Source organism: Lepus europaeus, chromosome 13 (genome assembly GCF_033115175.1).
Source record: "Lepus europaeus isolate LE1 chromosome 13, mLepTim1.pri, whole genome shotgun sequence".
Classification (NCBI taxonomy): domain Eukaryota; kingdom Metazoa; phylum Chordata; class Mammalia; order Lagomorpha; family Leporidae; genus Lepus; species Lepus europaeus.
In genome coordinates, this window is record NC_084839.1 from 22,518,398 (window position 1) to 22,544,092 (window position 25,695).

The 25,695-nt window shown below is 49.1% G+C and overlaps 1 protein-coding gene across 24 annotated transcripts in view; it reads right to left on the reverse strand.

The window, feature by feature from the left end:
* The window catches only part of DTNB (dystrobrevin beta), a 247,487-nt gene that overhangs the window by 140,623 nt on the left and 81,169 nt on the right, over nt 1–25,695 (reverse strand). For all 24 annotated transcript variants that reach the window (XR_009867789.1, XR_009867788.1, XR_009867785.1 and 21 more), the window contains 2 exons: nt 20,838–20,943; nt 16,355–16,521 (listed from right to left, as the gene is read on the reverse strand). Coding sequence is in view for 16 of the 24 variants with exons in the window: in XM_062209094.1 (XP_062065078.1) it covers nt 16,355–16,521; nt 20,838–20,943 (273 nt within the window). In the remaining 8 variants the exon portion in view is untranslated. The remainder of the gene's footprint in view (nt 1–16,354; nt 16,522–20,837; nt 20,944–25,695) is intronic.

The window sequence follows — 25,695 nt, forward strand, 5'->3', positions numbered from 1 at the left end:
TCCATTTCCCATCTAGCCCCCGGCTTCTGCTAATGTACCTGGAAAAGCAGTTGAAGGTGGCTCAAGTCCTTGGGCCTCTGCACCCATGTGGGAGACCCAGATGGAGTTCCAGGCCCTCGGCCTCAGCCTGGCCCAGACCCAGCTGTTGTGGACATTTGGGAAATGAACCATTAGGTGGAAGATATCTTTTCCCTCCCCACCCCACCACTCTGCCTTTTAAATAAATAAATCTTTAAATTTTTTTTTAAAATAACATGATTATGTGCACCAGGTAGCTGCGATATAAAGGCTAAGTACAGACAAGTGAACAGCTTATGTCAAGTGTTCGAAAGGGGTATTCAGTGTAGCAGACCATAAGAGACAAGTATTCAGTCTGAGGACTCAGGAGGAAGTGACAGCTGAGCTAACTCTTAAACGAAGGGAAGAAGTTGGCAAGGGAAGGTTGGGTAGACGGGAAGGAGAGCAGCAGGTCCAAACACATACAAGAAAATCTGGGGTCCCCGGCACCTGCAGATGCTTTAATACTGTCCTAGCACTGCTGCGAGTGAGAGAGACAAGTGCCAAAGACCTAGCTGGGATATTCAAAATATCACTCTGCAAGGCAAACCCAAGTGTGCACTAAGTCATCGTTGCTTTAGAAGTTGCTACTGTACATGGAGCAGGTGGTTCTGCGGCTCTGAAATGCAGCGGAAGACCGCCTGGTAGGCGAGGACTGGGAAGGAGGAGTGGGCCCAGCACTGCAAGCTTTGGCCCACAAAGGTCTAGTCCGCCCACTAGGCGTGGAGCACCAAGTCCTGTGGAAGTGGACGTCCTCGCAGCCGGAGTCCCAGGCAGCAAAGCTGGAGCTAGAGGCTGCGGGGCTGGGAAACTGTGCAGCCCTGGGTCCACCCTCCTTGGGGCCTGGAAATCGACACATACTGAGGTTAACTGACCGGATACCCGAACATGCTGCCATCATGTGTCTTCACCAGGGCACATGGCATCTCCAAAGCTGACACAAACACTGCATCAGGGTCAAGGCAGAAATGGAGCCAGCAGTCCACGGACATCGCCCGTGGCACAGATACGCCAGGAGCCAGCAACAGAAGCTACCACCACGGTTACCAAGCACTGCCCGGAAATGCTGGTGTCCCAACTTGTGGGAAGAGAAAAGACTCCCAGGGTACTTGTCTTAAAGCAAAGCAGCTTCTACCTCAACCCAGACTAGGAAGCTGAGATTCCAGGGCTAGAGCCTGGCACCACGTGCTCGTACCGAACAAGAAGTCCAGGTGGCTGTTTTCGGGAATTCGCGGAAGCACTGCTTTAGAACTTTTTGCCAGTTCAAAGAGAGAGAGAGGAATAAATATCACAAAGTGACTCAGCAATTGCTTCCTACAAGTAGTCCAATCACCTATCTAGAAATCCAAGGAAAGGAACTGAAAAATTATTCAAGTAAGAAACGCCAGTGACAGAATCTTGGCAAGATCACTGAAAATGGTGTTGACGTAGACAGGAAACCAAGAACTGCAGAGACTATTAGCGTCTGGGGGGCGGGGGAGCACCTGACACCTGACTGTGTGGAAACCCTGACAGAGGGGCAGGAGACCCAGGAGACCCAGCTCAGGACAAGGTGCTGGGGAGCACAGGGTCTGGCTGGTGGGAGGCAGTTAAGAGCTTTAACGAGTGACACATGGGTCAGATACTGAAAAACATATCATTGAACATTTTGTAGCCACTGAAATTGACATTTAGTGGTCACTAAATAGAGATAAAATGCAATGAACGCATGTGTATTGAATTTATTTAGAGAATGATTTCTATCCTAGCGCGGATCTGGATCTGAGAAAGCCCTAAGCATGCAGACAGTAATCGCTGCTCTGAGTGCAGAAACAGACCAGCAGACCAGGCTGCTGGGTCACCAGGACCCTGGGCCTCCCACACGGGGCAGCCGGCTAGGCTCTGTGGCCACCTGTAAGGATCAGAGAGGGCTGTGAGCGATGACAGCGAGAGGAGATGGCCCAGCTGAACGCCAGCCTAGCGCTGGCCAGCTTCCCTGTCACCTCCGCTCTCAGAGTAATCAGGGTGCGCCTGGGAAGAAAGCGTCTGCCTGTCTCATGCAGCACACATCGGCGCTGCCTTTGATGAGCGTCTACTTTCTAAGCAGCTGGGACCATTCCAAGTGTTCTGTTTTCAAATCCGGCACTTCTGCAGCTGGGAAAGGTTTCAGAAAGGTGAAGCCAAGCTCTACTGAGCAGGGCAGGGCTGAGACAGCTGGAGAGAGTGACATTCAGGCCCATGGACGGCGCTGACGACGGCCACCTATGCCCTGTCCCTCAGACGGTTCTAGAAAGACTTCCATCTCGGAGGGAGGTCCTCGGTCACCAAAGCAGTGAGTTCAGCTCTAGGTCAGCTTCCAGAGTGCCACAGATTCTCCCAGCCTCCTATCACCATCAGCACTGTGGCTCCCACAAGGATGTCCACATCCTACTCTGTGGACCCGGTGACTATGACCTTCTGTGGTGCTCTGCAGGCTGCTGCCAACCTGCGCCTGCCCCAGGGGCTGCTTCCAGCACAGCCATTATCCCAGGCCCCGCTGTTTCCTAAGAACCCAGGACTCTCACTTGGGTTTTCATCCCGTCCCCTCACAGGATCCCAACCCTGACCCATCTTCAACTCCCAAAGTCCTGCGTAACTTCTTGGTTGACCATCAGCACATGCCCTCTTCTGGCTGAGACATAAGGATCAGCCTCTCTCAGAAGGCTGCGTTCAGCTTCCTGTTCTGGGAGGAAGCCTGGCTCCCCCAAAAGGCCTGACTTACCCCACCAAGGTCCAGCTTCCCCCCCGCCAAGACCCAACTCTCCACCAAGGCCCAGCTCACCCCCAAGACCTGGCTCTCTTCCAAGGCCCAGCTCACCCCCAAGACCCAGCTCTCCCTCAAGGCCCAGCTCACCCCCAAGACCCAGCTCTTCTCCAAGGCCCGGCTCTGCCCCAAGGCCTGGATCTCCTCCAGGCCTGGCTCTGCCCCAAGGTCCAGTTCACCCCCAAGGCCCAGCTCCCCTGCTACCACCTTAGGAACAGCTGCTTTCTTCTCACACCCTCATCCCACTGCATCTCCAGGGCAGGGACTGCCCTCCTAGAATCACTCTCAGATAATTCTCCCGACCCCTTAAAATCCCAGTGTTGAATGTCACATCGTCAGACCAAACCCATCATCATACCTCCTGAGGGCACTCTTACTGATCTCACACTGAGTGTGGGGGGGTGGACGGTCCTCTGTCCACACCCTGCTCCCAGAACCTGTGACTATGACCCTCTGTGGCTAAACAGGTGACCAAGGTGAGGGACTGGAAGAAGAGTTTATCCCGGATCACCCCACTGGGCCCCAAGTGCAATCACACGTGTCTTCACGGACAGACACAGAGGAGATGGCAATGTGGCCAAGGAGACAGTGACACAGCCACAAGTCCAGGAACGCCAATAACCACCAGAAACGGGAAGAGGCTGGGAACACAGCCATGGGTCACTTTCTGTGTCAGGGCTGCTTGGCGCCCAGATACTTAGTCAAACAACATTCAAACGGCTAAGTGAGGCAGATCATGCTCCCTCCCAGGGAGGAGCTACGTCTAACGTGAAGGCCTGAATACAACAAAAAGGCTCATCTTTCCCAAAGGAAGAGAGAATTCCACCTGGAATGGTGGCTTTTCCTGTCTTCAGACCCAAGCTGAAAATCATCTCTTCCAGGTTCAGGTTCTCAGGCCTTCAGACTGGGACTGAAGCCTCCACTCTCCTGGGTCTCCAGCTTGCCTGCTCGCCCTGCATCCCCCACAGCTGTGGGGGTTACTTCCTCACAATACATCACTCACACTCTACTGGATTTGTTTCTTTTCCCCAGAGGGAGCATGGCTGTGTTGACACCTTTATCAACCTTGAGGCGTCCAGAGCTGAAAGAGAGCAAACTTATGTTGCTTCAGGCCACTGAGTTTGTGGTCATTTGTACAGCAGCCTGCGGTTCACCTGTGGGTTCCACTGTGGATCACAGATTAAAAATACTGGGAGAAAACATAAAATCCCTACAAATCCAAAGAGCAATAGAGTACAACAACTATTTGCACAGCACTTACACTATACTAGGTGTTCTAAGTAATCTAGCAATGATTTTAAGTACACAGGACAGGGCACAGGTTATATGCACATACTGTACCATCGGTGTAAGGGGCCTGGGGTCCATCAGCTTGGAGTCTGCAGGAGGTCCTGGAAACATTCCCACCATCACTTCCTACAACACTTTATTGCCAGTTATTGTGCATTGTCTAAACACCTCAATCCCAAGCTTCCCTCTCCCATACCCATTCCATGCAGCGCATTCCTTCTGGTTCCCTGCCTCCAGCGACACTTCAACCCCCACAGGACCTAAACTGCATGGAGCCCATCACCTTTCCACAGTGTCCCCCTCCCTCACGGCCTCACTTCTCCCTTGGACCGCCCCATGTTCCATGAGTCATGATCACACCCCCTGCCATCTTCCCCCTCTTTGTCATGCTGCTCTGTCAAAATCCCAGCCCCACACACTCTGTTCCTCCAACCGCACACTGGGTGGTGGGAGTGAAAGACACAGCTACGCTGACTGTGACTCTTAGTTCACAGTCACCAACCTCAGGTTAGTCACTCCAGCACTGGCTTACATGTCACTCCCTCAAAAGGCCTTTCCCCAACATGCAATTTATTTTTAAATAACAGCTTTATTGAGACAGAATTCACATGCCATAAAATTCACCCACTGTACAAGTCAGTGGTTTTTAGTGCAAGAGTTGTACAACCATAACTAATTTCCAGTTTCAGCACATTTTCATCAATCCCAAAAGAAACGCAACATTCATTCACATCACTACTCATTTCTCCGTCGCCAGCCCTGGCAACCATTCATCCAGTTCCTGTCTCAGTGCACGTGCCTACTCTGGTCATTTCATGTATACGGAACTGTATGTGACACGTTGTGCCTGGCTTGTGTCACTCGGCATAATGTTTTCAAAGTCCATCCCTATTTTTGCGCCTAACAGTATTCCATTTCTCTTTATTGCCTAGTAATATTCCATTGTATTCTTCCTATACCATATTTTGTTTGTCTAGTCATCTGTTTATCAGCTGATCAACATTTAGATTGCTTCTACTTTTTTCTACCTTATTTGAAATTCAGAGAGAGAGAGATTGAGAAAGTTGTCTATTCACTGGTTCATTCCCCAAATGCCTGCAACAGCTGGGGCTGGGCCAGATCCAAGCCAGGGACCCAGAATTCTATCCAGGACTCTCATGTGGTAGCAGGCATCCAACCAGCTGAGCCATCATCTGCTCCCTCCTAAGATACGCATTAGCAGGAAGCTGGAATTCAAAGGGGAGCTGAGACTCAAACCAGGCGCTCCAACTGCTACACCAAATGCCTGCTCCTGCTGCTGCTTAGCTACTTTGAACAGCACTGCTGTGAACACTTTTGTCCAACTTTTTGAGTGGACAGATATTTCCAATTCTCAAAGGCACATCCTTAGAAATGCCAGAGCTGTGCCAAGGCTACATTTGCTGTGTTGAGACTTGTGAACTGGTTTCCGATGCAGCTACACGATTCTACAGCCCCACTAGCAATGCATGAGGCTTCTCATTTTTCATGCATGTCAATACTTGCTCTTGTCCATCTCTGTTAATTTAGCCATTCTACAGGGTACGAAATAACATCTCATTGTGTGTTTTTATGAGTAAAAATCTTAGGCGAGGTGTTAATTCACCTATTTCTATTTTATCTGAAGTGACAGAGACATCTTCCGACCACCGGTTCACTCCCCAGATGCTTGCAACAGCTAGGGCTAGAGCCTGAAACTCTATCTGGGTCTCCCATGTGGGTGGCAGGGTCTCAAGTACTTGAGCCATCACCTGCTGCCTCCCAGGATGCGTGTCTGTGGGACGCTGGATCAAAAGTAGAGCAGCAGGGATTCTAACCAGGAGCTCCAGTATGGGATATGGGTATTTGAAATAAGTTACTGTGCCAAAGACTCATCCTTCATTGTGTGTTTTTTTTTTTTAAAAAGCTCTGTTTATTTATTTGAAAGGAAAAATGACAAAGACAGAAAAACCTTCCATCCTCTGGTTCACTTGCCTAATGAGCTCAACAACCAGGGCTGGGCCAGGCCAAAGCCAGGAGCCAGGAACTACATCCTGGTCTCCCACACGGGTGGCAGGGGCCCAAGCACTTGAGCCATGTTCCACTGCCTTCCTAGGCACACAGGGCTCCCACAGTCACAAGCTCCCAGCCCCTGTGGATTCTTCCAGCCAGACTCAAGTGTCTCTTCTCGGCTGGTTGCTGGGCACACGGACACGAGCTGGCGTAGCTGTTGTGTATGTCCGGAACCGTGCCCACCCTCTCTTGGCTAGTTACAGGACACTGGTGCCAGGTGGTTAGGGAGAGAGAAACATGTCTCCTTTTTTTCCCCCCTAGGTTGGTTGGTACACTGTCCCCTAGAGGGTTCTAAGCTAAACTCTCACCAGGCTCTTCCTGATCTTAGGAGGAAAACTTTCCATCTTTCACCGTTAAACATGAATGCCAACTGCAGGTTTTCCAGAGATGTCCTTTGTTAGGTTGAAAAGATTCCTTTCTATTTCTAGGCCTTGCACCTTGCTTAACATGTAAAGGTGTTGAGTTTTGTCAAATTCCCTTTAACATTTATTGAGATGGTTGTATTTCTATCCTTTTTTCAATTAATATATTGATTTTTGCATGCTGACCCAATTATGCAATTCCCACTGGTCCCATTGTACAATCCTTTTTATAGGCTGTTGAATCTGGTTTGATAATACTCTTTGGTGGATTTTGCATCTATATTCATAAGATATATTAGTTGGTGATTTATTTATTTATTTATTTTTATTTTTTGACAGGCAGAATGGACAGTGAGAGAGAGAGACAGAGAGAAAGGACTTCACCCTCCAATGGCCGCCGCGGTTGGCGCGCTGCGGCCAGCGCACCGCACTGATCCGATGGCAGGAGCCAGGTATTTATCCTGGTCTCCCATGGGGTGCAGGGCCCAAGCACTTGGGCCATCCTCCACTGCACTCCCTGGCCACAGCAGAGAGCTGGCCTGGAAGAGGGGCAACCGGGACAGAATCCGGTGCCCCGACTGGGACTAGAACCCGGTGTGCCGGCGCCACAAGGCGGAGGATTAGCTTAGTGAGCCACAGCGCCGGCCTAGTTGGTGACTTTCTTATGCTTTTTGTTTTCTGTTTTGATAGCAAGGTAACATTGGCCTGAAAGAATGAGTTGGGGGGCTGCCATTGTGGCGCAGCAGGTAAAGCTGCCACCTATACTACCGGCATCCCATATGGGTGCCGGTTCAAGTCCTGGCTGCTTCACTTCTGATCCAGCTCTCTGCTATGGCCTGGGAAAGCAGAAGAAGATAGCCCAAGCTTTTGAGCACCTGCACCCGCATGGGAAGACATGGAAGAAGCTCCTGGCTCCTGGCTTTGGGTTGGAACAGCTCCAGCATTTGTGGCCAATTGAGGAAGTGAACCAGCGGATGGAAGACCTCTCTCTTTCTGCCCTCTCTCTCTCTGCCTCTCCTTCTCTGTGTGTAACTCAGACTTTCAAATAAATAAATAAATATTAAAAAAAAAAAAAAAGAATGAGTTGGGAAGTGTTCTGTTCTCAGCTCATTAGAAAAATCTGTGGATTGGTATTATTTCTTTAAATATGTAGGACAATTCATCAGCAAAGCCACGTAAGCCTGGCCTTTTCTTTGTGGGAAGATGTTTTTGATTACTACCTCAACCCCTTTACTTGTTACAGGTCTGTTCAGATTTCCTACTTCCCCTAATTCAGTTTCAGTAGTTTGCTCTCTTATCTTAAGTAGCTACTTAGTCATCTTTTGTCAGATCACTGCACTTTATGTCTCTACATTAGAAATTACCATCACTTATCCACACAGAGCTTTTGTTTTTTGATGCTTTTCTCTCTCTGTTCCCTTTACATTGTAAGCTCCATGAACACTCAGACTTCACTCTAGCTAACCCTAACACTGAGAGGAGTGCCTGCTACACAGCAGGTGCCTGACAAGAATTTGTTGAATCAATGTATGAACGAGTGAATACACGTGGCAGCAGAAAGATGAGGTGGCTACTGTCTAACGGCTTTTGTTCCTCTCTGTGGAAAGAAAGGAGACCTCTACTGAAAGACAGGTGGAAGTGGGGTAGATTGTTGGGAAAAAAAATAGAGACTTTCACTGACCACGCAAAGAATGGGAAAGCGACGTGGTCAGAGAAATGTGATAGGATGTACAGTGCTAACTGCCAGTCTGGAGCGAAAAAGAATGAATGTACAGTAATATTAATCAACCCTACTAAATGTCTTTCTTCAGACAGCTCATCCATGAGTTTGGTTGACAGAGATATGGATTTTTTAAAAAACTGAACAGTACAAAGGAGTTTGTGGTACAGGAATAAAGGACCATTCCTAAAATTGATAAGGAGAGAAGTGAATAGGGAGGGAGCTTACTGCTCTAGTTGAGGGAAAGATAGTTTAAAAAAAAAAAAAAAACAATTGGAGAGAGTGCAGTCTCAGGGAAGAGTTAGGAAGAAAACAGCAGAGGAAACTCCATGCAAATTAGAGGGACACTGTGTACCTACACAACTCAGGACCCCAGCAGCCAAGAGCCTCAGCACCAGCTTTGGAGTGAGGTGAGACCAGACTGCAGCAGCTCAGGCAACTGGCAATAAATCTGCAGGAAGAGCCTGATGAGAGTTTAGCTTGGAGCCCTCTAGGGGACAGTGTACCAACCAACCTAGAGGGAAAAAAAAGGAGACATGTTTCTCTCTCCCTAACCACCTGGCACCAGTGTCCTGTAACTAGCCAAGAGAGGGTGGGCACTGTTCCGGACATACACAACAGCTACGCCAGCTCGTGTCTGTGTGCCCAGCAACCTGCTGAGAAGAGACACCTGAATCTGGCTGGAAGAATCCACAGGGGCTGGGAGCTTGTGACTGTGGGAGCCCTGTGAGCTGGAACTGTGAACACACAGTGGTTGCGTGGGAGGGTACAGGGTGTGGCTGGGACTTTGGAAAGTTACTGTGGGTGGTGCCACATGCTTGGGGCTCCTTGATGCCCTGTTGAGGGTCACTGCAACAGGATCTGTGCTCACACTGAGGACTGTGTGGTTCTTTGTGTGGTTCTTGGTAGTTTTGGTCTCCTTTGAGGAGAGGAGATGAGCATGAGACTATGCCAACAGAACTGAATAAGCCTCCTCTCTGATAAAAAACAAAAAAACCAGAGAATTACTATGCCCAACTTCAGTGTCACCTTAGATGCTCCCTTCACCGTGAAGCACTGAACAGAGCTCCCTGACCATACCCAGCACACACCTCTAGGTATTCACTGAAAGAGCAGACACTCCACTAAGCCACAGAGATACGGTTCAAAGATAAAAGCCATCACAGAGAAAAAAAAATAAGGAAGAAAACACGATGCCTCCCAAAACATAACACTTCAATACCAGAATGTGAAGATGAAGAGATTGACAAAATGCCAGAAATGGAATTCAAAAAAATGATCATAGGATTACTTAAAAGTAATCAAAAGCAAATTCATGAACTAAAAAATCTATACATGACATGAATAAAAATTTTTCCCATGAAATTGAGATTTTTTTTTTTTTTTTGGTCAGGCAGAGTGGACAGAGAGAGAAAGAGAGAAAGGTCTTCCTTTTCCACTGGTTCACCCCCCAATGGCTACTGCAGCCGGCGTGCTACAGGCGGCACACAATGCTGATCTGGCACCAGGAGCCAGGCACCTCTCCTGGTCTCCCATGCGGGTGCAGGACCCAAAGACTTGGGCCATCCTCCACTGCACTTCCGGGCCACAGCAGAGAGCTGGACTGGAAGAGGGACCAACCGGGACAGAATCTGGAACCCCGACTGGCACTAGAACCCGGTGTGCCGGCGCCACCAGAAATCAGAACAAGGCCAGCACTGTGGCTCAATAGGCTAATCCTCTGCCTGCGGCACTGGCATACCAGGTTCTAGTCCCGGTCGAGGCGCCGGATTCTGTCCCGGTCGCTCCTCTTCCTGTCCAGCTCTCTGCTATGGCCCGGGAGAGCAGTGGAGGATGGCCCAAGTCCTTGGGCCCTGCACCCGCATGGGAGACCAGGAGACGCACCTGGCTCCTGGCTTTGGATCAGCGCGGTGCGCCGGCTGCAGCACACTGGCCGCAGTAGCCATTGGGGGGGGGTGAACCAACGGAAAAGGAAGACCTTTCTCTCTGTCTCTCACTGTCCACTCTGCCTGTCAAAAAAATTTAAAAAAAAAAAATTTAAAAAAAGGAAATCAAAACAAAATATTGGAAATGAAGAATTCAATAAAACAAATAAAAATATGGTTGAAAAGCCTTGTAACAGACTCAGTAAGGTAGAAGAAGAATATACAAGTTAGAAGACAAATCTCTGGAGGTTTTGGTCAGACAAAAAAAAAAAAAAAAAGGAGAAATTACAAAACTGAAAAACAGTGTTGGAGATTTATGGGATACTATCAAACAACCCAACAAACGGGTCTTAGGAGTCCCTGAAGGCGTGAGAAGACAATGGATTAGAAGGCCTTTCTGGTGAAATAATTACAGAAAACTTTCCTAATTTGGAGAAAGAAAGGGACATCCAAGAACAAGAAGCACCTAGAACTCATAACAGAAATGACCAGAAAATATCTTCACCACAACACATTGTAGTCAAACTCTCCACAGTAAAACATAAGCAAAGATTCTAAAATGTGCACGAGAAAAACACCAGATTACTTTCAGAGGATCTGCAATTAGACTCACGCAAACTTCTCATCAGAAACTCTTCAGGTTAGGAGAGAATGGCGAGTATATTCCAAATCTTAGAGAAAAAAACGGGCCAGCACTGAGGCGCAGCAGGTAAAGCCACCACCTGCAGTGCCAGCATCCCACATGGACGCTGGTTTGAGTCTCAGCTGCTCCATTTCTGATCCAGCTTTCTGCTATGGAATGGAAAAGCAGGGGAAGATGGTCCAAGTCCTTGGGGCTCTGCACCCACTTGGGAGACCTGGAAGAAGGTCCTGGCTCCTGGCTTCAGATTGGAATGAAGCTAGAAATCAACAACTTGAGAATCTCTAAAACATATGCAAACACATGGAATACTGAACAATATATTCCTGAATGAACAGTGGGTCATTGAAGAAATCGAAAGAGATATCAAAAATTTTCTGGAATTGAATGAAGATGACAATACAACATATCTCTTGATGCCGCTCATCCCTCCTCTCTTGTTTTTGCTTCTCTTCATTCACTTAGTGTTATCATCTAGTCTCATGGTTTTACATATATGTGACTTCCAGAACGATCTGTCTCTCTGATTCCCTCCTGAACTAGACGCATATCCAACAGCCTACTCAACAACTCAAATGCGCATCTAGCTGCCAACTTAAATCTGACATGTCCAAAACTGGACCCTGGATCCTAACATCTAAACCACTCACCACGATGTCCCATCTCAGCTGATGGCAATTTCACCTTTCGAGTTGCTTAGGATAAAGTCTTTTTTTTTTTAAATATGTATTTATTTATTTATTTGAAGTGCAGAGTTAAAGAGAGGCAGAGGCAGAAAAAGAGTCTTTCATCCGCTGCTTCACTCCCCAGATAGTTGCCACGGCCAGAGCTGTGCTGATCAGGAGCCAAGAGCTTTTTCCAGGTCTCTCATGCAGGTGCAGGGGCCCGAGGACTTGGGCCATCTTCTACTGCTTTCCCAGGCCATAGTAGACAGCCAGATCAGAAGTGGAGCAGCCAGGCCTCAAACCGGCGCCCATATGGGATGTCAGTACTGCAGGAGGTGGCTCTACCTGCTAAGCCACAGTGCCGGCCCCGGGCTAAAGTCTCAACATCTCCCTTCACTCAGCTCCTTTCACAAGCCATGTGCAATCCATGGGGCTGATTTAAAAAGCAAACCCGAACCCAACCCTTTTCAGCTCCTCCTTAGCCACCACCCTCCCACACCTGAACTACTATTTCTCTCTCTTTTCCCTTCCACTGTTTATTCTTCACATGGCTTCCAGACCAATCACTTTACAACATCAATCGTGGTATTTTTCTACTCAAAACCCTACAAAGAAAGACTCATTCATTCTGGGGCAGAAGGCCTAACAGTGCCAGCCAGGGCCATGCTAACGTCCTGCCCTCTTCTGCCCTCTTCGCCCGCTGGTTCCCCTCTGGCTGGACCGACTCTGCTGCCATTCGCTGAGTTAACATCTCTGCCCAGGGCCGGGATGCTGAGCACTCCTCTCCCACAACTCTGCCCAAACGTCACTTCTCAATCAGGCCTGACGACTTCCGGATTCAGTCTCCAGTCTGCCTAACCCAGTCCCCGATCCGTCTTCCTGCTTCCCACTCAATGCACGGTTCCAAGTAGACCAGCAGAGGGCTCTGCTCCACCTGCTCAGGTCCCCCGCCTCCTGCCACCAAGGGCTCCTGCCTCAGCTTGCTCCTTGGGGACCTGTCATTTGGCCCATGGACATCTTCCGTGGGAGGGTGGGGGCACAGAGGACGGGGAAGGCATGTCTGCTCTAAAGTGCGCTGGCTGAGAAGTCACGTGAGTCACCCACTGGCGGGAACTACGGCGGATGGCTGAAATGATCCCGGAGGAAAAGAAAACCTCGGACCTCAGCAAGCCCTGAGCATGAGGCACCACCTCTGCATGTCTTCTCCGGCACACGGAGCCCACCAGCAACTCCCCCCACACAGCAGGTGCACAGAGTGCGTCCACTTGGTCAGCACAACCTAGACCTCCGACTATGGCCACGTGTGACCCCACAGCGCACCCTTCCGATCCCATCCCGCACATGCAATGCTGGAACAGCGGCAGGAGTTTCTTCCTCGCCCAACACCTGTGTTGGCCAAGCACACCCTGGCCTGCCCTTAGGGCTGCGAGAGCTTCATGACCCACCAACCCGCCATGCCTGCAAAAGTTCTGGTTTTCTTACAAGTGGCTTCATGGCTCAAATAGTCAATGGCTCATCAGTCCAGGTTCGGGGTCTCTGTTGCCAGCACAATTCTCTCAGAAACTTAGTAGGTCTTCACGCTATCTGTTTCCAGTCACCTCCAAGTGCCAGTAACCACACCAAGTTCTTCCTCTGATGAAACGCCCAAGCCTGATTTATTTCTCTGGCCTCTTGATTTCAGCTAACGGAAGCCACCTAGAGGCCATGCACATGAGCAAGGTCAGGGGTTCCCAGTTTTGGCTGCACAATATGATCCCCTGGGGGGGATTCTAAACACTGTCTGGGTCCAGGCGCACTGTGTCTCAGACCAGTCAGTCAGAAGCTGTGAGGGTGGAACCAAGCTGACTGGTGAGCAGCCAGGGCCAGGATCCCATAACCCTCTGACCCCTGCCCCAGGACTCGGTCAGGGTGTTTCCAGCTGAGAAGGCTCCCTTGTAGCTTCACACCTCTCCCCACATCGCTCACACAGTGCAGCGTCCAGAAGCCACCTGTCCCCTCTGTCACTGCCCCAGGGGTCAGAAGTTCCTGTTTCCTTTTACCATTTGCCAGCAAGCCAGCCCCTTCCTTCGCAAGCTCATGTTTCTTGTGGTACCCTAGCATGAACAGCCTCACACTGTGATCCTTCCAACGACTGACCCAGAGCTCGGCTGGTGTGAGCTGTCCCTGCAGAGCACCACAGGCAACATGCTTACCAACCTGGTCGCCCCCATTAGCACAGCTTTCTGTCCCTCCTCCCTCTGACAGCAGCCTTGTCGGGGGTGAGCCAGCTGAACGCTAAGCCGCTGCCACAAACGGGAAGGTTTAAAAGAAGTTTACTTGGGCTGGCGCTGTGGCGAAGTAGGTTAATCCTCCGCCTGCGGCACCAGCATCCCATGTGGGCGCTGGTTCTAGTCCCGGCTGCTCCTCTTCCAATCCAGCTCTCTGCTATGGCCTGGGAAAACAGAAGAAGGCCCAAGTCCTTGGGCCCCTGCACCCACGTGGGAAGACCTGGAAGAAGTTCCCAGCTCCTGGCTTCAGACTGGCACAGCTCCGGTAGTTGCGGCCCTCTGGGGAATGAACCAGTGGATGGAAGACCTCGCTCTCTCTTTCTCTGCCTCTCCTCTCTCTGTGTAATTTTGACTTTCAAAAAAAAAAAATAAATCTTTTAAAAAAAAAGTCTTAATTTAAAAGCAAGTTCCACACAGACATCCTGCTGAAGGACCATACCAGTGTGGGGACTGCTGTACCCACCACAAGGGAACATTAAAAACACTTGTTAAAACATTGTGGAAAATGGAATTAAAAGAGAACATTATTTTGGTGCAAAAATGTTTGAAATTCATGCATATGAGGGTCTTTATAAAGCTCATGGAAAATGAGTATTATGAGAGAAAACTACGCGCAGGTTTCGAATATTTTTGCACTGAAAGAAACCCTACCTGTTATTCAATCTACCCGTGAACTTCTTGAAGGAACCTTGTACACAATGCATATATGCATCAAAATTCAGAATGGAGACACTTAGGACACAGCTTCAGTACTATGCATGCTGACAAAATGACGATTCCCAAAAAACTAGCATCGCAGAAATAAAAATGACAAACAGAACTAAGACCTACTCAGAGACTGCTGCGAGGCTAAAGGAGACTTCACTGTGATCTGTGTGCTCTTTCCTACACAGAACAACGCAACGGGAAAAATCCCACAGAGCACAGGAAAAAGTACTTTGTAGATCACAAGCAGTAGCCAAGCCCGTCAGCTAACTTGAAATAAATGTAAACTCCCGGCTCACTTTTAAAAGGGTTATCAATCCGCTAAACGAGCAAGTTCCTCATTCTCCTGGCCCCGAGGCCCAGAATGAATTCTAAGTAAAAGCACAGCGGATCCAATCATTAAGAAAGGTAATGGATGGCCAGCACCATGGCTCAACAGGCTAATCCTCCGCCTTGCGGCGCCGGCACACCAGGTTCTAGTCCCGGTCGGGGTGCCGGATTCTGTCCCGGTTGCCCCTCTTCCAGTCCAGCTCTCTGCTATGGCCCAGGGAGTGCAGTGGAGGATGGCCCAAGTGCTTGGGCCCTGCACCCGCATGGGAGACCAGGAGAAGCACCTGGCTCCTGCCTTTGGATCAGCGCGGTGCGCCAGCCGCGGCGGCCATTGGAGGGTGAACCAACGGCAAAGGAAGACCTTTCTCTTTGTCTCTCTCTCTCTCACTGTCTACTCTGCCTGTCAAAAAAAAAAAAAAAAAAAAAAAAAAAAAGAAAGGTAATGGAGAAGAAAGCTCCCTCAGTGTGAATACAACACAGCGGTGGGGGGACCGGCAAGGGTATCTTAAGAAAGGGAAAGGTAACAAATTCTCTTTACTCAATGAAAAAGAGAAAAGACTATGGTTTTAAAAAAAAATAAAAAGATTTAAAAATTGACTTCCCAACTCCCATAAAAGTATTAGAATCTGCAACACAAAAGTGACCCACTATAGGATGTCCAGTTTAACAAAATGTTACCATTAACTACAACTGAAAACCTACCTAATAAAAAAAAAATAAATTTCCAATACATTTTCAAAGATGCAGGAAGTAAAATTATATGCCATGCAGGTTAAACTCTGTTTTTTCTTTAATTAATAAGAGCTTATCTGCTTTATCCTGGTTGAGTTTTAGGAAAGTAAAGCAGGGAAAGCAGCTACGAAAGCTCTGAGTTGCAGCAGGATTACCAGGCTTAAGGACTCGGATCCTGAGTGACAGTTCTGATCTTATGGATGTTTGACCCTTTAGCAAACCAGCCAGCCAACAACAGCAAAAAACAGGAACGGTTTTAAAACAAAGGCTATGGCAATTTTTAGCAGAAAATAATCACAGCATTCTAAGAACTCTAGAAATGAACCGAGAAGAAAAACAATTGATTGTTATACCACCGATAACCACAGAAAGATCACCACGGACCTCCAGCCAAATACTGTTATTCTAAAAGTTGCTTTCATAGATAAAGACACCAGTGTGGCAATGGTTATGAAATACAATGTATTGCCAACTTTGGGGGTACTTGCCAACTTTGGGGGTACATCTGTCGGGCAATTTTAAAATAGGAAGGTAATTACTCTTCAATGGAAAGGGAGTGTGGTCCCTGAGTAAGAGGGATGTCCCCAATGTGATCACAGCACCACCTCCTGGCATGTGTCACATCCCCAGTGCGATCACAGCGCCACCTCCTGGCACGTGTTTACAGTGCCGCTTCTGGAGTGGAGCGCAGGAGCACAGCAGCCCGCTGGCCCGGCCTCCCGCACGTCTGAGTCTGCAGGCATCCACCAGGAAGCCGGCTCGGGGCCATGACGACCACGCGGAGGGACGGGCAGGGACAAAGCAGTTACCCAAGAGGAATGCTCCTTCATCTGGTGCTGGTTGCTGTGACTGCCGTTGGCATGGCCACGCCAAAAGCAGTTCTGGCAGAGCTGGTAGTTGTGGCACTGCTGGCATCGGTACCGGAAGCCCATCATGCTCTCACAGCGGCAGTAGGAGCACTCCACGGGATGGAAGACTGGCCGGCCAGAGAGAGAGAGAGAGAGAGAGAGAGGGGGAGAGAGAGAGAGAGAGAAAGGGCAGGGTAGAAGGGATGGGGGGAGGGGCAGATAAATTACTTCATTAGTGAATAAAATCAACACAAATGACCATCAAATATAATATAAAAGCAAATATGAACATAAGATTAGAACTAAAAAATCTAGTCTGGGGGCTGGCCGTGTGGCTTAGTGGGTAAAGCTGCCACCTGCATCATCAGCATCCCATATGGGCGCAGGTTCGAGTCCTGGCTGCTCTGCTTCCAATCCAGCCCCTGATGATGGCCTGGGAAGGCAGTGGAAGATGACCCATGCCTTGGGTCCCTGCACCCATGTGAGACCTGGAAAAAGCTCCAGGCTCTGGGCTCCTGGTTTTATTCTGGCCCAGCGCTGGCTGTTTTGGCCAACTGGGGAGAGAACCAGCAGGTGGAAGACCTCTATCTCTCTCTGCTTCTGTAACTCTGCATTCCAAATAAGTAAATCTTAAAAAAAAAAAAAAAGAGCCGGCGCCGCGGCTCACTAGGCTAATCCTCCGCCTTGCGGCGCCGGCACACCAGGTTCTAGTCCCGGTCGGGGCACCGATCCTGTCCCGGTTGCCCCTCTTCCAGGCCAGCTCTCTGCTGTGGCCAGGGAGTGCAGTGGAGGATGGCCCAACTGCTTGGGCCCTGCACCCCATGGGAGACCAGGATAAACACCTGGCTCCTGCCATCGGATCAGCGCGGTGCGCCGGCCACAGCGCGCTACCGCAGCGGCCATTGGAGGGTGAACCAACGGCAAAAGGAAGACCTTTCTCTCTGTCTCTCTCTCACTGTCCACTCTGCCTCTCAAAAAATTATAAAAAAAAAAAAAAAAAAAAACACCTAGTCTGCAGATCTAATCATTTACTAAAATAAAAGGAAAAGACTTAAGGAAAGAAAATCAATGTAAAATACCACATTCCAGGCCATCTCAAAAGTAATCAGTTTGTTTCTTTAAAATAAAACTTATGTTTTGGCCGGCGCCGCAGCTCACTAGGCTAATCCTCCGCCTTGCGGCGCCGGCACACGGGGTTCTAGTCCCGGTCGGGGCACCGATCCTGTCCCAGTTGCCCCTCTTCCAGGCCAGCTCTCTGCTGTGGCCAGGGAGTGCAGTGGAGGATGGCCCAAGTCCTTGGGCCCTGCACCCCATGGGAGACCAGAAGCACCTGGCTCCTGCCATCGGATCAGCGCGGTGCGCTGGCCACAGCGCACTACCGCGGCGGCCATTGGAGGGTGAACCAACGGCAAAAGGAAGACCTTTCTCTCTGTCTCTGTCTCACTGTCCACTCTGCCTGTCAAAAAATAAAAATAAAAATAAAAATAAAACTCATGTTTCTCCAAAACACATACAATTGAGGAAGAGAGGGAAATCTTCACTTGCCAACTTTTTTTTTTCTAAAGATTTATTTATTTGTTTCAAAGGCAGAATTACAGAGAGGCAGAGATAGAGAAAAAGAAATTTTCCATCCACTGGTTCACTCCCTAGATGGCCACAGTAGCCAGAGCTGCACTGATCCAAAACCAGGAGCTTCTTCTGGGTTTCCCATGTGGGTGCAGGGGCCAAGGACTTGGGCCACCTTCTACTGTTTTCCCAGGCCAGAGGAGAGAGCTGGATCACAAGTGGAGCAGCTGGGACTCAAACCAGTGCCTATATGGGTTGCTGGCACTGCAGGCGGCAGCTTTCCTCGCCAGGGCACAGTGGCGGCCGCGCCAACCTTTTTTTTAAACCCTCTTGTCTGTTGTTTCCTAAAGGAGATGTGTTATTGTCAGAGGCGTGCAAGCGTCCCTCACTGATGGACAAGAGCCCTGAAAACCAAGACTGCTCCTGCTGGCTGTGTGTGCTTTTGCTCCCTTCCCTGAGCACAGAGCCAGGACGTCTCTGTTAGCTGCAAGTGGTATTTTACACTAAGCAGCTTGGACAGAGGTCCTCAAATGTCTGCTGAGTTAAGAACCCACAGCCACCTGGGCCCTGACAGCAGAGATACCAGAGGCCAGTGCGGGGTGGGTGGGAGAGACAGATGGAGATCGCCCATCTACTGGCCCCACAACAGCTGGGGCTGGGCCGAAGCAAAGACACAGGAACTCACTCCAGGTCTCCACACGGGTGGCAGGGACCCAGTGACTTGAGTCATCACCTGGTGCCTCCCACGGTGTGCATCAGCAGGAAGCTGGAATCAGAGGTGAAGCTGGGACTCTCATCCAGGCCCTCCAATATGAGACACTGGTATCCCAAGCTGCACCTTAACCCAAATGTCAGCCCTTTTTATATTTAAAAAAAAAAAAAATCATTGTAGAGGCAGAGAAGGAGTGCTTGCATCCACTGGTTCACCTTCTAAACGCCTGCAACGTTCAGGGCTGGACAGGAGCGGAGCTGAGAGCCAGGAACACAGCACAGCTCCCCGTGGGTGGCAGCATCAATCATGTGTGGCATCCCCGCTGCCTCCTAGGTCTGCACTCGCAGGGAGCTGGAGCCAGGGATGAACCCAAGGAACTCGGGGGTGCGATGCAGGTGTCCTACCTGTGAACTAAACTTTCTGCCCCTCAATGCAATTCAAGTGAGGGACTTCAGGGGAAGGGCCCAAACCAGAACACAAAGCAAAAACACTAGACATAACGGTAATTTTAAATGTGTTTACCACCATAAAAGTTAAGATATATAGACAAATGTTAATGTGATAGGTAGCATGCTTTCTAAGTATCTCAATGATTTCATAACATTCCTCTCTCTGAGAAAACTAACATCACTAACAACTTAAGAATGTAATTAAAAATAATACACTACACCAGTCACATCAAAATGTTCATACAGATAACCAGACATCTTGACAAATGAGATTCTTTTTGGATGATACAGCAAATACGCAATGCTTTCATGAAAACGAACCAGATATGAACACTTAAGGCTCTCAAATCATGAACCAATAATACCTTAAGGATTTAAAACATTAAATCTCTGTCCAAAATTCCTGTTAAGAAATCTATTTTAGTTTAATTAAGAGATTCTAGTCCTTTAACAGAATAATCCTTAATCTCAGATCCTTGTTAAATAGGGCAAAAGGCTGATAATGAAAAACAAAAACAAGTAAGTGAACAAAACAGACAGAGAGAAGTAGAAAATAAAAGAATCTGGAAGACTGCTTCATTCTCAAGGGTGGAAAAGGAGAGGGCTCCACTTTCTCGTGGCTCCTGGGCTGCTCCACGTTGTGTCTTGTGGAACCCCAGCAGAGGCCGCTGCGCAGAAAAGCTGCAGGCTTCCGAGTTCGAAGGAGCCAAACAAGGAGAAAATGTGATGGCAACAGCCGATAAACAGGGGGCCTTTCTAAGAAACAAACACCACTTCCATTCAAAGTGAAACAAAGATGCAAGGCAAACTACTGGGACTGACACCAGAGAGGCTCCCAGTAAAAACAGTAAAGGGCCGGCGCCGCGGCTCACTAGGCTAATCCTCCGCCTTGCGGCGCCGGCACACCGGGTTCTAGTCCCGGTCGGGGCACCGATCCTGTCCCGGTTGCCCCTCTTCCAGGCCAGCTCTCTGCTGTGGCCAGGGAGTGCAGTGGAGGATGGCCCAAGTGCTTGGGCCCTGCACCCCATGGGAGACCAGGATAAGCACCTGACTCCTGCCATCGGATCAGCGCGGTGCGCTGGCCGCAGCGCGCCAACCGCGGTGGCCATTGGAGGGTGAACCAACGGCAAAAGGAAGACCTTTCTCTCTGTCTCTCTCTCACTGTCCACTCTGCCTGTCAAAAATAAAAAAAAAATAAAAATAAAAATAAAAAAAAAAACCAGTAAAGGAAGAAAAACAAAATAAATAAATAAAACAGAAGACGGGTGAGATCCAGTGCTAATTTAGCTGTTAGCTATTTTTAAATCATTCGAAAATAATGAGTTTTAGTGGTTGATGTTGTAGATATCTCACGTTTTAGAATCTTCTGATTTTGATAAATTAAAGGAGGAGAAAAAAAGGCAGTTACAGCTAACTCAGGTGGAGTCAGATAGGAAACAGCCATCTGTGATCTCGGGGGGAAGCCTGGTTCGAACCTCAATGCTCTACAGCCTGATAGCATTATTTCTCGGCATCCTAAGTGGTTCACCACCACCACCACCACTCCTTTTCAAGAAATAAATATTCCGCCTTTGAAACCTGAAACCGTGAGTTCAAATGACGCGGTGCCAGGAGACGTGAATTATAATCTTCAATAACAGTAGCTAAGAGCATTGCAAATAACCAGTTCAGAAACCTCCCACGGCGTAGGGAAGGGAGAGGGCGGCGTTCTGCTCACCGTTCTCGACGTGGGCGAGCCTGTGCATGAGCGGCAGCCAGACAAGGCACTGGGGCGGAGCGTCGGCCATCATCGTGTCTAGGAACGTGTTGAGCATTACCTTCTTCTGCCGAGAGAACAAAAGCAAACACACTTAAGAGCCCCCAGGCACCTGCACACGACAAGACGAAGCTAAATCCAGACTCCACCATGTTTGAAAATTGCATGTGAAATTTTACAGCAAAATAAAATATCAGGCACTACACCATGCATCGCCACTACTACATTCAAACCTGTTTCTGGGTACATTATTTCAATTTTTAAAAGATTTTACTGGCTTTTTTTTTTTTATAACTTATTTATTTGAAAGGCAGAATAACAGAGATCTCCCACCCACTAGTTCATTTTCTTTTTTTTTTTTTTTTTTTTATTTTTTGACAGGCAGAGTGGACAGTGAGAGAGAGAGACAGACAGAAAGGTCTTCCTTTTGCCGTTGGTTCACCCTCCAATGGCCGCTGTGGCTGGCGCATCGTGCTGATCCAAAGCCAGGAGCCAGGTGCTTCTCCTGGTCTCCCATGGAATGCAGGGCCCAAGCACTTGGGCCATCCTCCACTGCCTTCCCGGGCCATAGCAGAGAGCTGGCCTGGAAGAGGGGCAACCGGGACAGAATCCGGCGCCCCAACTGGGACTAGAACCCAGGGTGCCGGCACCGCAGGCAGAGGATTAGCCTATTGAGCCGCGGCGACGGCCATCCACTAGTTCATTTTCACTCCCCAGGTGGATGCAACAGCCGGGGGTGGACCAGGCCAAAGCCAGAAACCAAGAACTCTATCCTGGTCTCCCAAATGGACCATCTTCTGCTGCGTTCCCAGGAGCATTATTGGAGAGCGGCGTCAGAAGAGGAACGGCTGGGACCTGAACCGGCGCTCTGACACAGGATGCTGGTGTCCCAAGTGGCAGCGTAACCTGCTGCACCACACCAGTTCTTCTTCTGGTTTTTTCTTATTTTTTTTTTAATGCTTCCACATACATTTAAAAATGTTTATCTTTTCTCTTATTTTCAATCTGAGAGGCACAAGGACAGAGAAGAGACAGACGCAGAGCATTTCTGTCTATTGGTTCCCTCCACAAACGCCTGCAACAGCCAGAGCTGGACAAGGGAGCCAGGAACTCAACACAGGCCTCCTGCAGGAGAGCTGTTAGCTGCTGTCTCCCAGGGATCTCAGTGACAGCGAGCCAGACTCCAATATGCGATATGGTTATCTCAGCAGGTAGGCCAAACATCCACCCTTTTTATTTCAATCTTTCAAACAACTGTATGAGGTAAACAGGCTAGGTAGCTTCATTCTACAGATGAGAAAATGAAAGGACAATCCAACTCCAATCAGACGGCAGGGCCTTCAAAGTGCTATTCTAGCTACTGCACTGGTGAGACAGAGATCCACACCTGGCTATGAATCAAAGGCCACCACGGGGAGCAGGAGCCACTAGCGTGTGGCCGTCCACCACGTCTGCCGCTTCCACGGCAGTGGCCGGCACACAACGGGCCGAGTACAAGAACCAGAGTGAGCGGCGAGGCCTCTCAGGTAGCACTGCATGACTTTCTCACTCCCAGAAAAGAAAACAAACCCAAGGCGGTAGAGACAGGCCTCGACAAGCCTAGGACCCAACACCCAGATGCCCCCGCGGCACCCCTGCCACTGCTCATCTCCCTGACTGCTCCAGCTTTCTCCTCTGCGCAACTCACACCCTGCACGTGAAACACGCAAGAATTAGGTCACACCAGGCACAGAAAAGTTAGAAACCTCTAGAGACGAGACAGAAATAGATTTATTTGAGGCAGATAAATTCTCAACCATTATTTCAGACGAACAAAGTTTCTTTTTATTTCTTCCACCCCACAGAACGCCTTTCCAGCTCCCAGGGAGAGGAGCTGAGGTCTCCCAGGAGGTGGGCTCAGGAAGACGGCCCGGCCCTCGTAGCCCAGCACAGCCACGCAGCCGCTGGAGGAGGCCTGGTGCTGGTGGAGCTGTGTTCTTGGCTCCACCACTTCCCTTGATGTGAAAAATAGGCTATTAAAAACATGGGCGTTTCCTCATAAGACTCAAATAATTTTTCAAGAGAAAGGCGGCAGAGAGGTAAAACTGGTTAGCAGATTTTGCCAGTTCATTACAAAATAACTTTGAAATTTTTTTTTACCACTAATACTTCAATACAAACAGGAAGCAAGGAGGGAGGGCATCCCTATCAGGAAGACAGAGTCCTCAGGGAGTAGAAAGGAGGTAAAGGAGAAGGCAGAGCTGGAAAGAGGCTCTGCAATACAAACCCGGGCAACGGCACTGACGGCACACAGAAGAGAAGGCTCAGACACAGGCCAGGACCCCAGGCCGGCGCTGACAGGTTGGGGGCGGACGGGAGGGCCCTGCCACGTCTCTGCATGCCGAGGCTGACCCGGGAGGATCGCCTCCTCCAGCTGGCCCAGGAAAGGTGTCCACAGCACCTGCTCACTCCTGCTTCGGAGACCTCAGGGAGTCCAAGAGCAAAGAATGAACGAACAAGGCTGGAAACCAGAAGCCGCCGACCACTTGCACGGAGGACCCGGTGTGGACGGTATGATGGACGTGAAGCACCCAGCGCACTCAAATGGGATCCGCAGTGTCCATTTCAAATCACCGACAGAACATGGCTCTCACGTTTCAGTCAGTGAGAGGTGGCCAAGTCAGCATTTCCTATCTCTCTCTGTGTCTTCTCACATGGGTTAGAAACCGCATGTGCACTGACAACCCTAACATCACTTTCCCTAGTGAGTTTTGGAAAAAGGAGTGATTCTATTCCAACATCTCACACGATTCCCGCAATACGCCGAGGATCCGTCTCCAGAGGCTGCCCCACGTGCTCAGGTCCTCCAGAGCGGGAGCAGTGGAGACCCGGGCCCAGAGCTGCAGCTTCCACCAACCCTGTGACCGGGGAAAATCCTCCATGTTTCTGGGTTTCCGTTTTCTCATCCTTCAAGGGCTACAACAGTGTTTTTCAAAGCCCAGTTAGCACCACCCCTTGCCCCCTCCTAGGTCCCTAGATCTTTTCGAGAAGTCCCTGAGGGGCTGGCACTGTGGCATAGCAGGTAAAGCCACCACCTGCAGTGCTGGCATCCCATATGGGTGCCAGTTTAAGTCCCGGCTGCTCCACTTCTGATCCAGCTCTCTGCTGAAGCTTGGGAAAGCCATAGAAGACGGCCCAAGTGCTTGGGCCCCTGCACCTGCGTGGGAAACCCAGAGGAAGCTCCTGGCTCCTGGCTTCATATCAGTGCAGTTCTGGCCATTACAGCCAACTGGGGAGTGAACCATTGGATGGAAGACCTCTCTCTCTCTCTGCCTCTCTTTCTTTCTCTGTGTAACTCTTTCAAATAAATACATAAATCTTTTTAAAAAAAAGTTATTTATTTATTGAAAAGTCAGAGTTGGGGGGGGGGGAGAAGGAGAAGGAGAGAAGGAGGGAGGGGGAGAGAGAGAGAGAGAGAGAGAGAGAGAGAGAATGTCTTCTATCCACTGGTTCACTCCCCAAATGGCCATAACAGCAAAGGCTGGGCCAGGCTTACTGAACAAGCACAGGAAGGTAGGCTGGCTCTTTTCACCCCCCCCTCCTCCTTTTTGCTTTGTTTCAAGTTTAGAGTTGAACACGTTCTTTCCATTCCTCATTTTTTATAGCACAATACTAATTATAACAAATATTATAATAAAAATGCAAATAATGAATATTCTCACAATTTTCATTTTAATTTATTTTCATCCAGATGTAAAAATATCCCTAAATAATTATGAACATAGGACATAGGGTAGATACAAGCATATAATCTGATTTTCTTTTTTCAAAAAAAAAGATTTATTTATTTATTTATTTGAAAGGCAAAGTTACAGAGATGCAGAGGCAGAGAGAGAGATCGAGTGATCTTCCATCTGCTGGTTCACTTCCCAAATGGCTGCAATGGCTGGAGCTGAGCTGAGCCAATCCCAAGTCAGGAGCCAGGAGCTTCCTCTGGGTCTCCCATGTGGGTACAGGGGCCCAAGGACTTGGACCATCCTCTGCTGCTTTCCCAGTAGCACCAGCAGGGAGCTAGAATGGAAGTGGAGCAGCTGGGACTTAAATGCCCATATGGGATGCCTGCGCTGTAGGTGGGGGCTTTACCCACTACGCCACAGCGCCAGCCCCAATCTGTGTTTCTCACTTAACATTTTACTATTTTATTCTGTACAAGGTCTTCACTGCCTGTCCACTGAGCAAATCGCTGTGCCATCCTCTGTGAAGCGCTGAGGTGGTCTGTACAGGGTCTCGAGGTTTCTCTTAGAAATGCGTGTTTCCGTGGTCGCCCCTTGTTCTTCCCACCCTCAGGACCTACAATTCTTACCGACATGCCATTCTCACCTCCCTTCCTCCTCCCTTGACTAGCTCCCTCCCTTTTTTAAAAGGGGATGGAGGGAGCAGGGAGACCATCTCTTAAAAATGAGAAATCCAGTATCGTTAAACTAACGTGAGAAAGCAAGTAAAGTGATTTAGCAAAATATTATCATGACTACAATCTCTAACTTCATCATTCCCAATCAAGACTCTTTCTTGATGTGCAGCATGTAAACGTTTCTTACCTGTGGCCCTATCACTTAAACAATATAAGAGATTTAGAGATGAGTCTTGAAAATGACATTTTTAAAGCTCTCTGATTAAAATATTTTTATGCAAATTTTTGTGCAGAGCTACAGGAATAACTTTTCTGGCAAAGGCAACATGTATCACCCAGAGTCGAAGGGCCAGGTCCTTGACACCTATTTATTCTGGACTTTGAAAATAAGGGTAATTTGTAATGACAAAACTACATAATGCTGCTGTG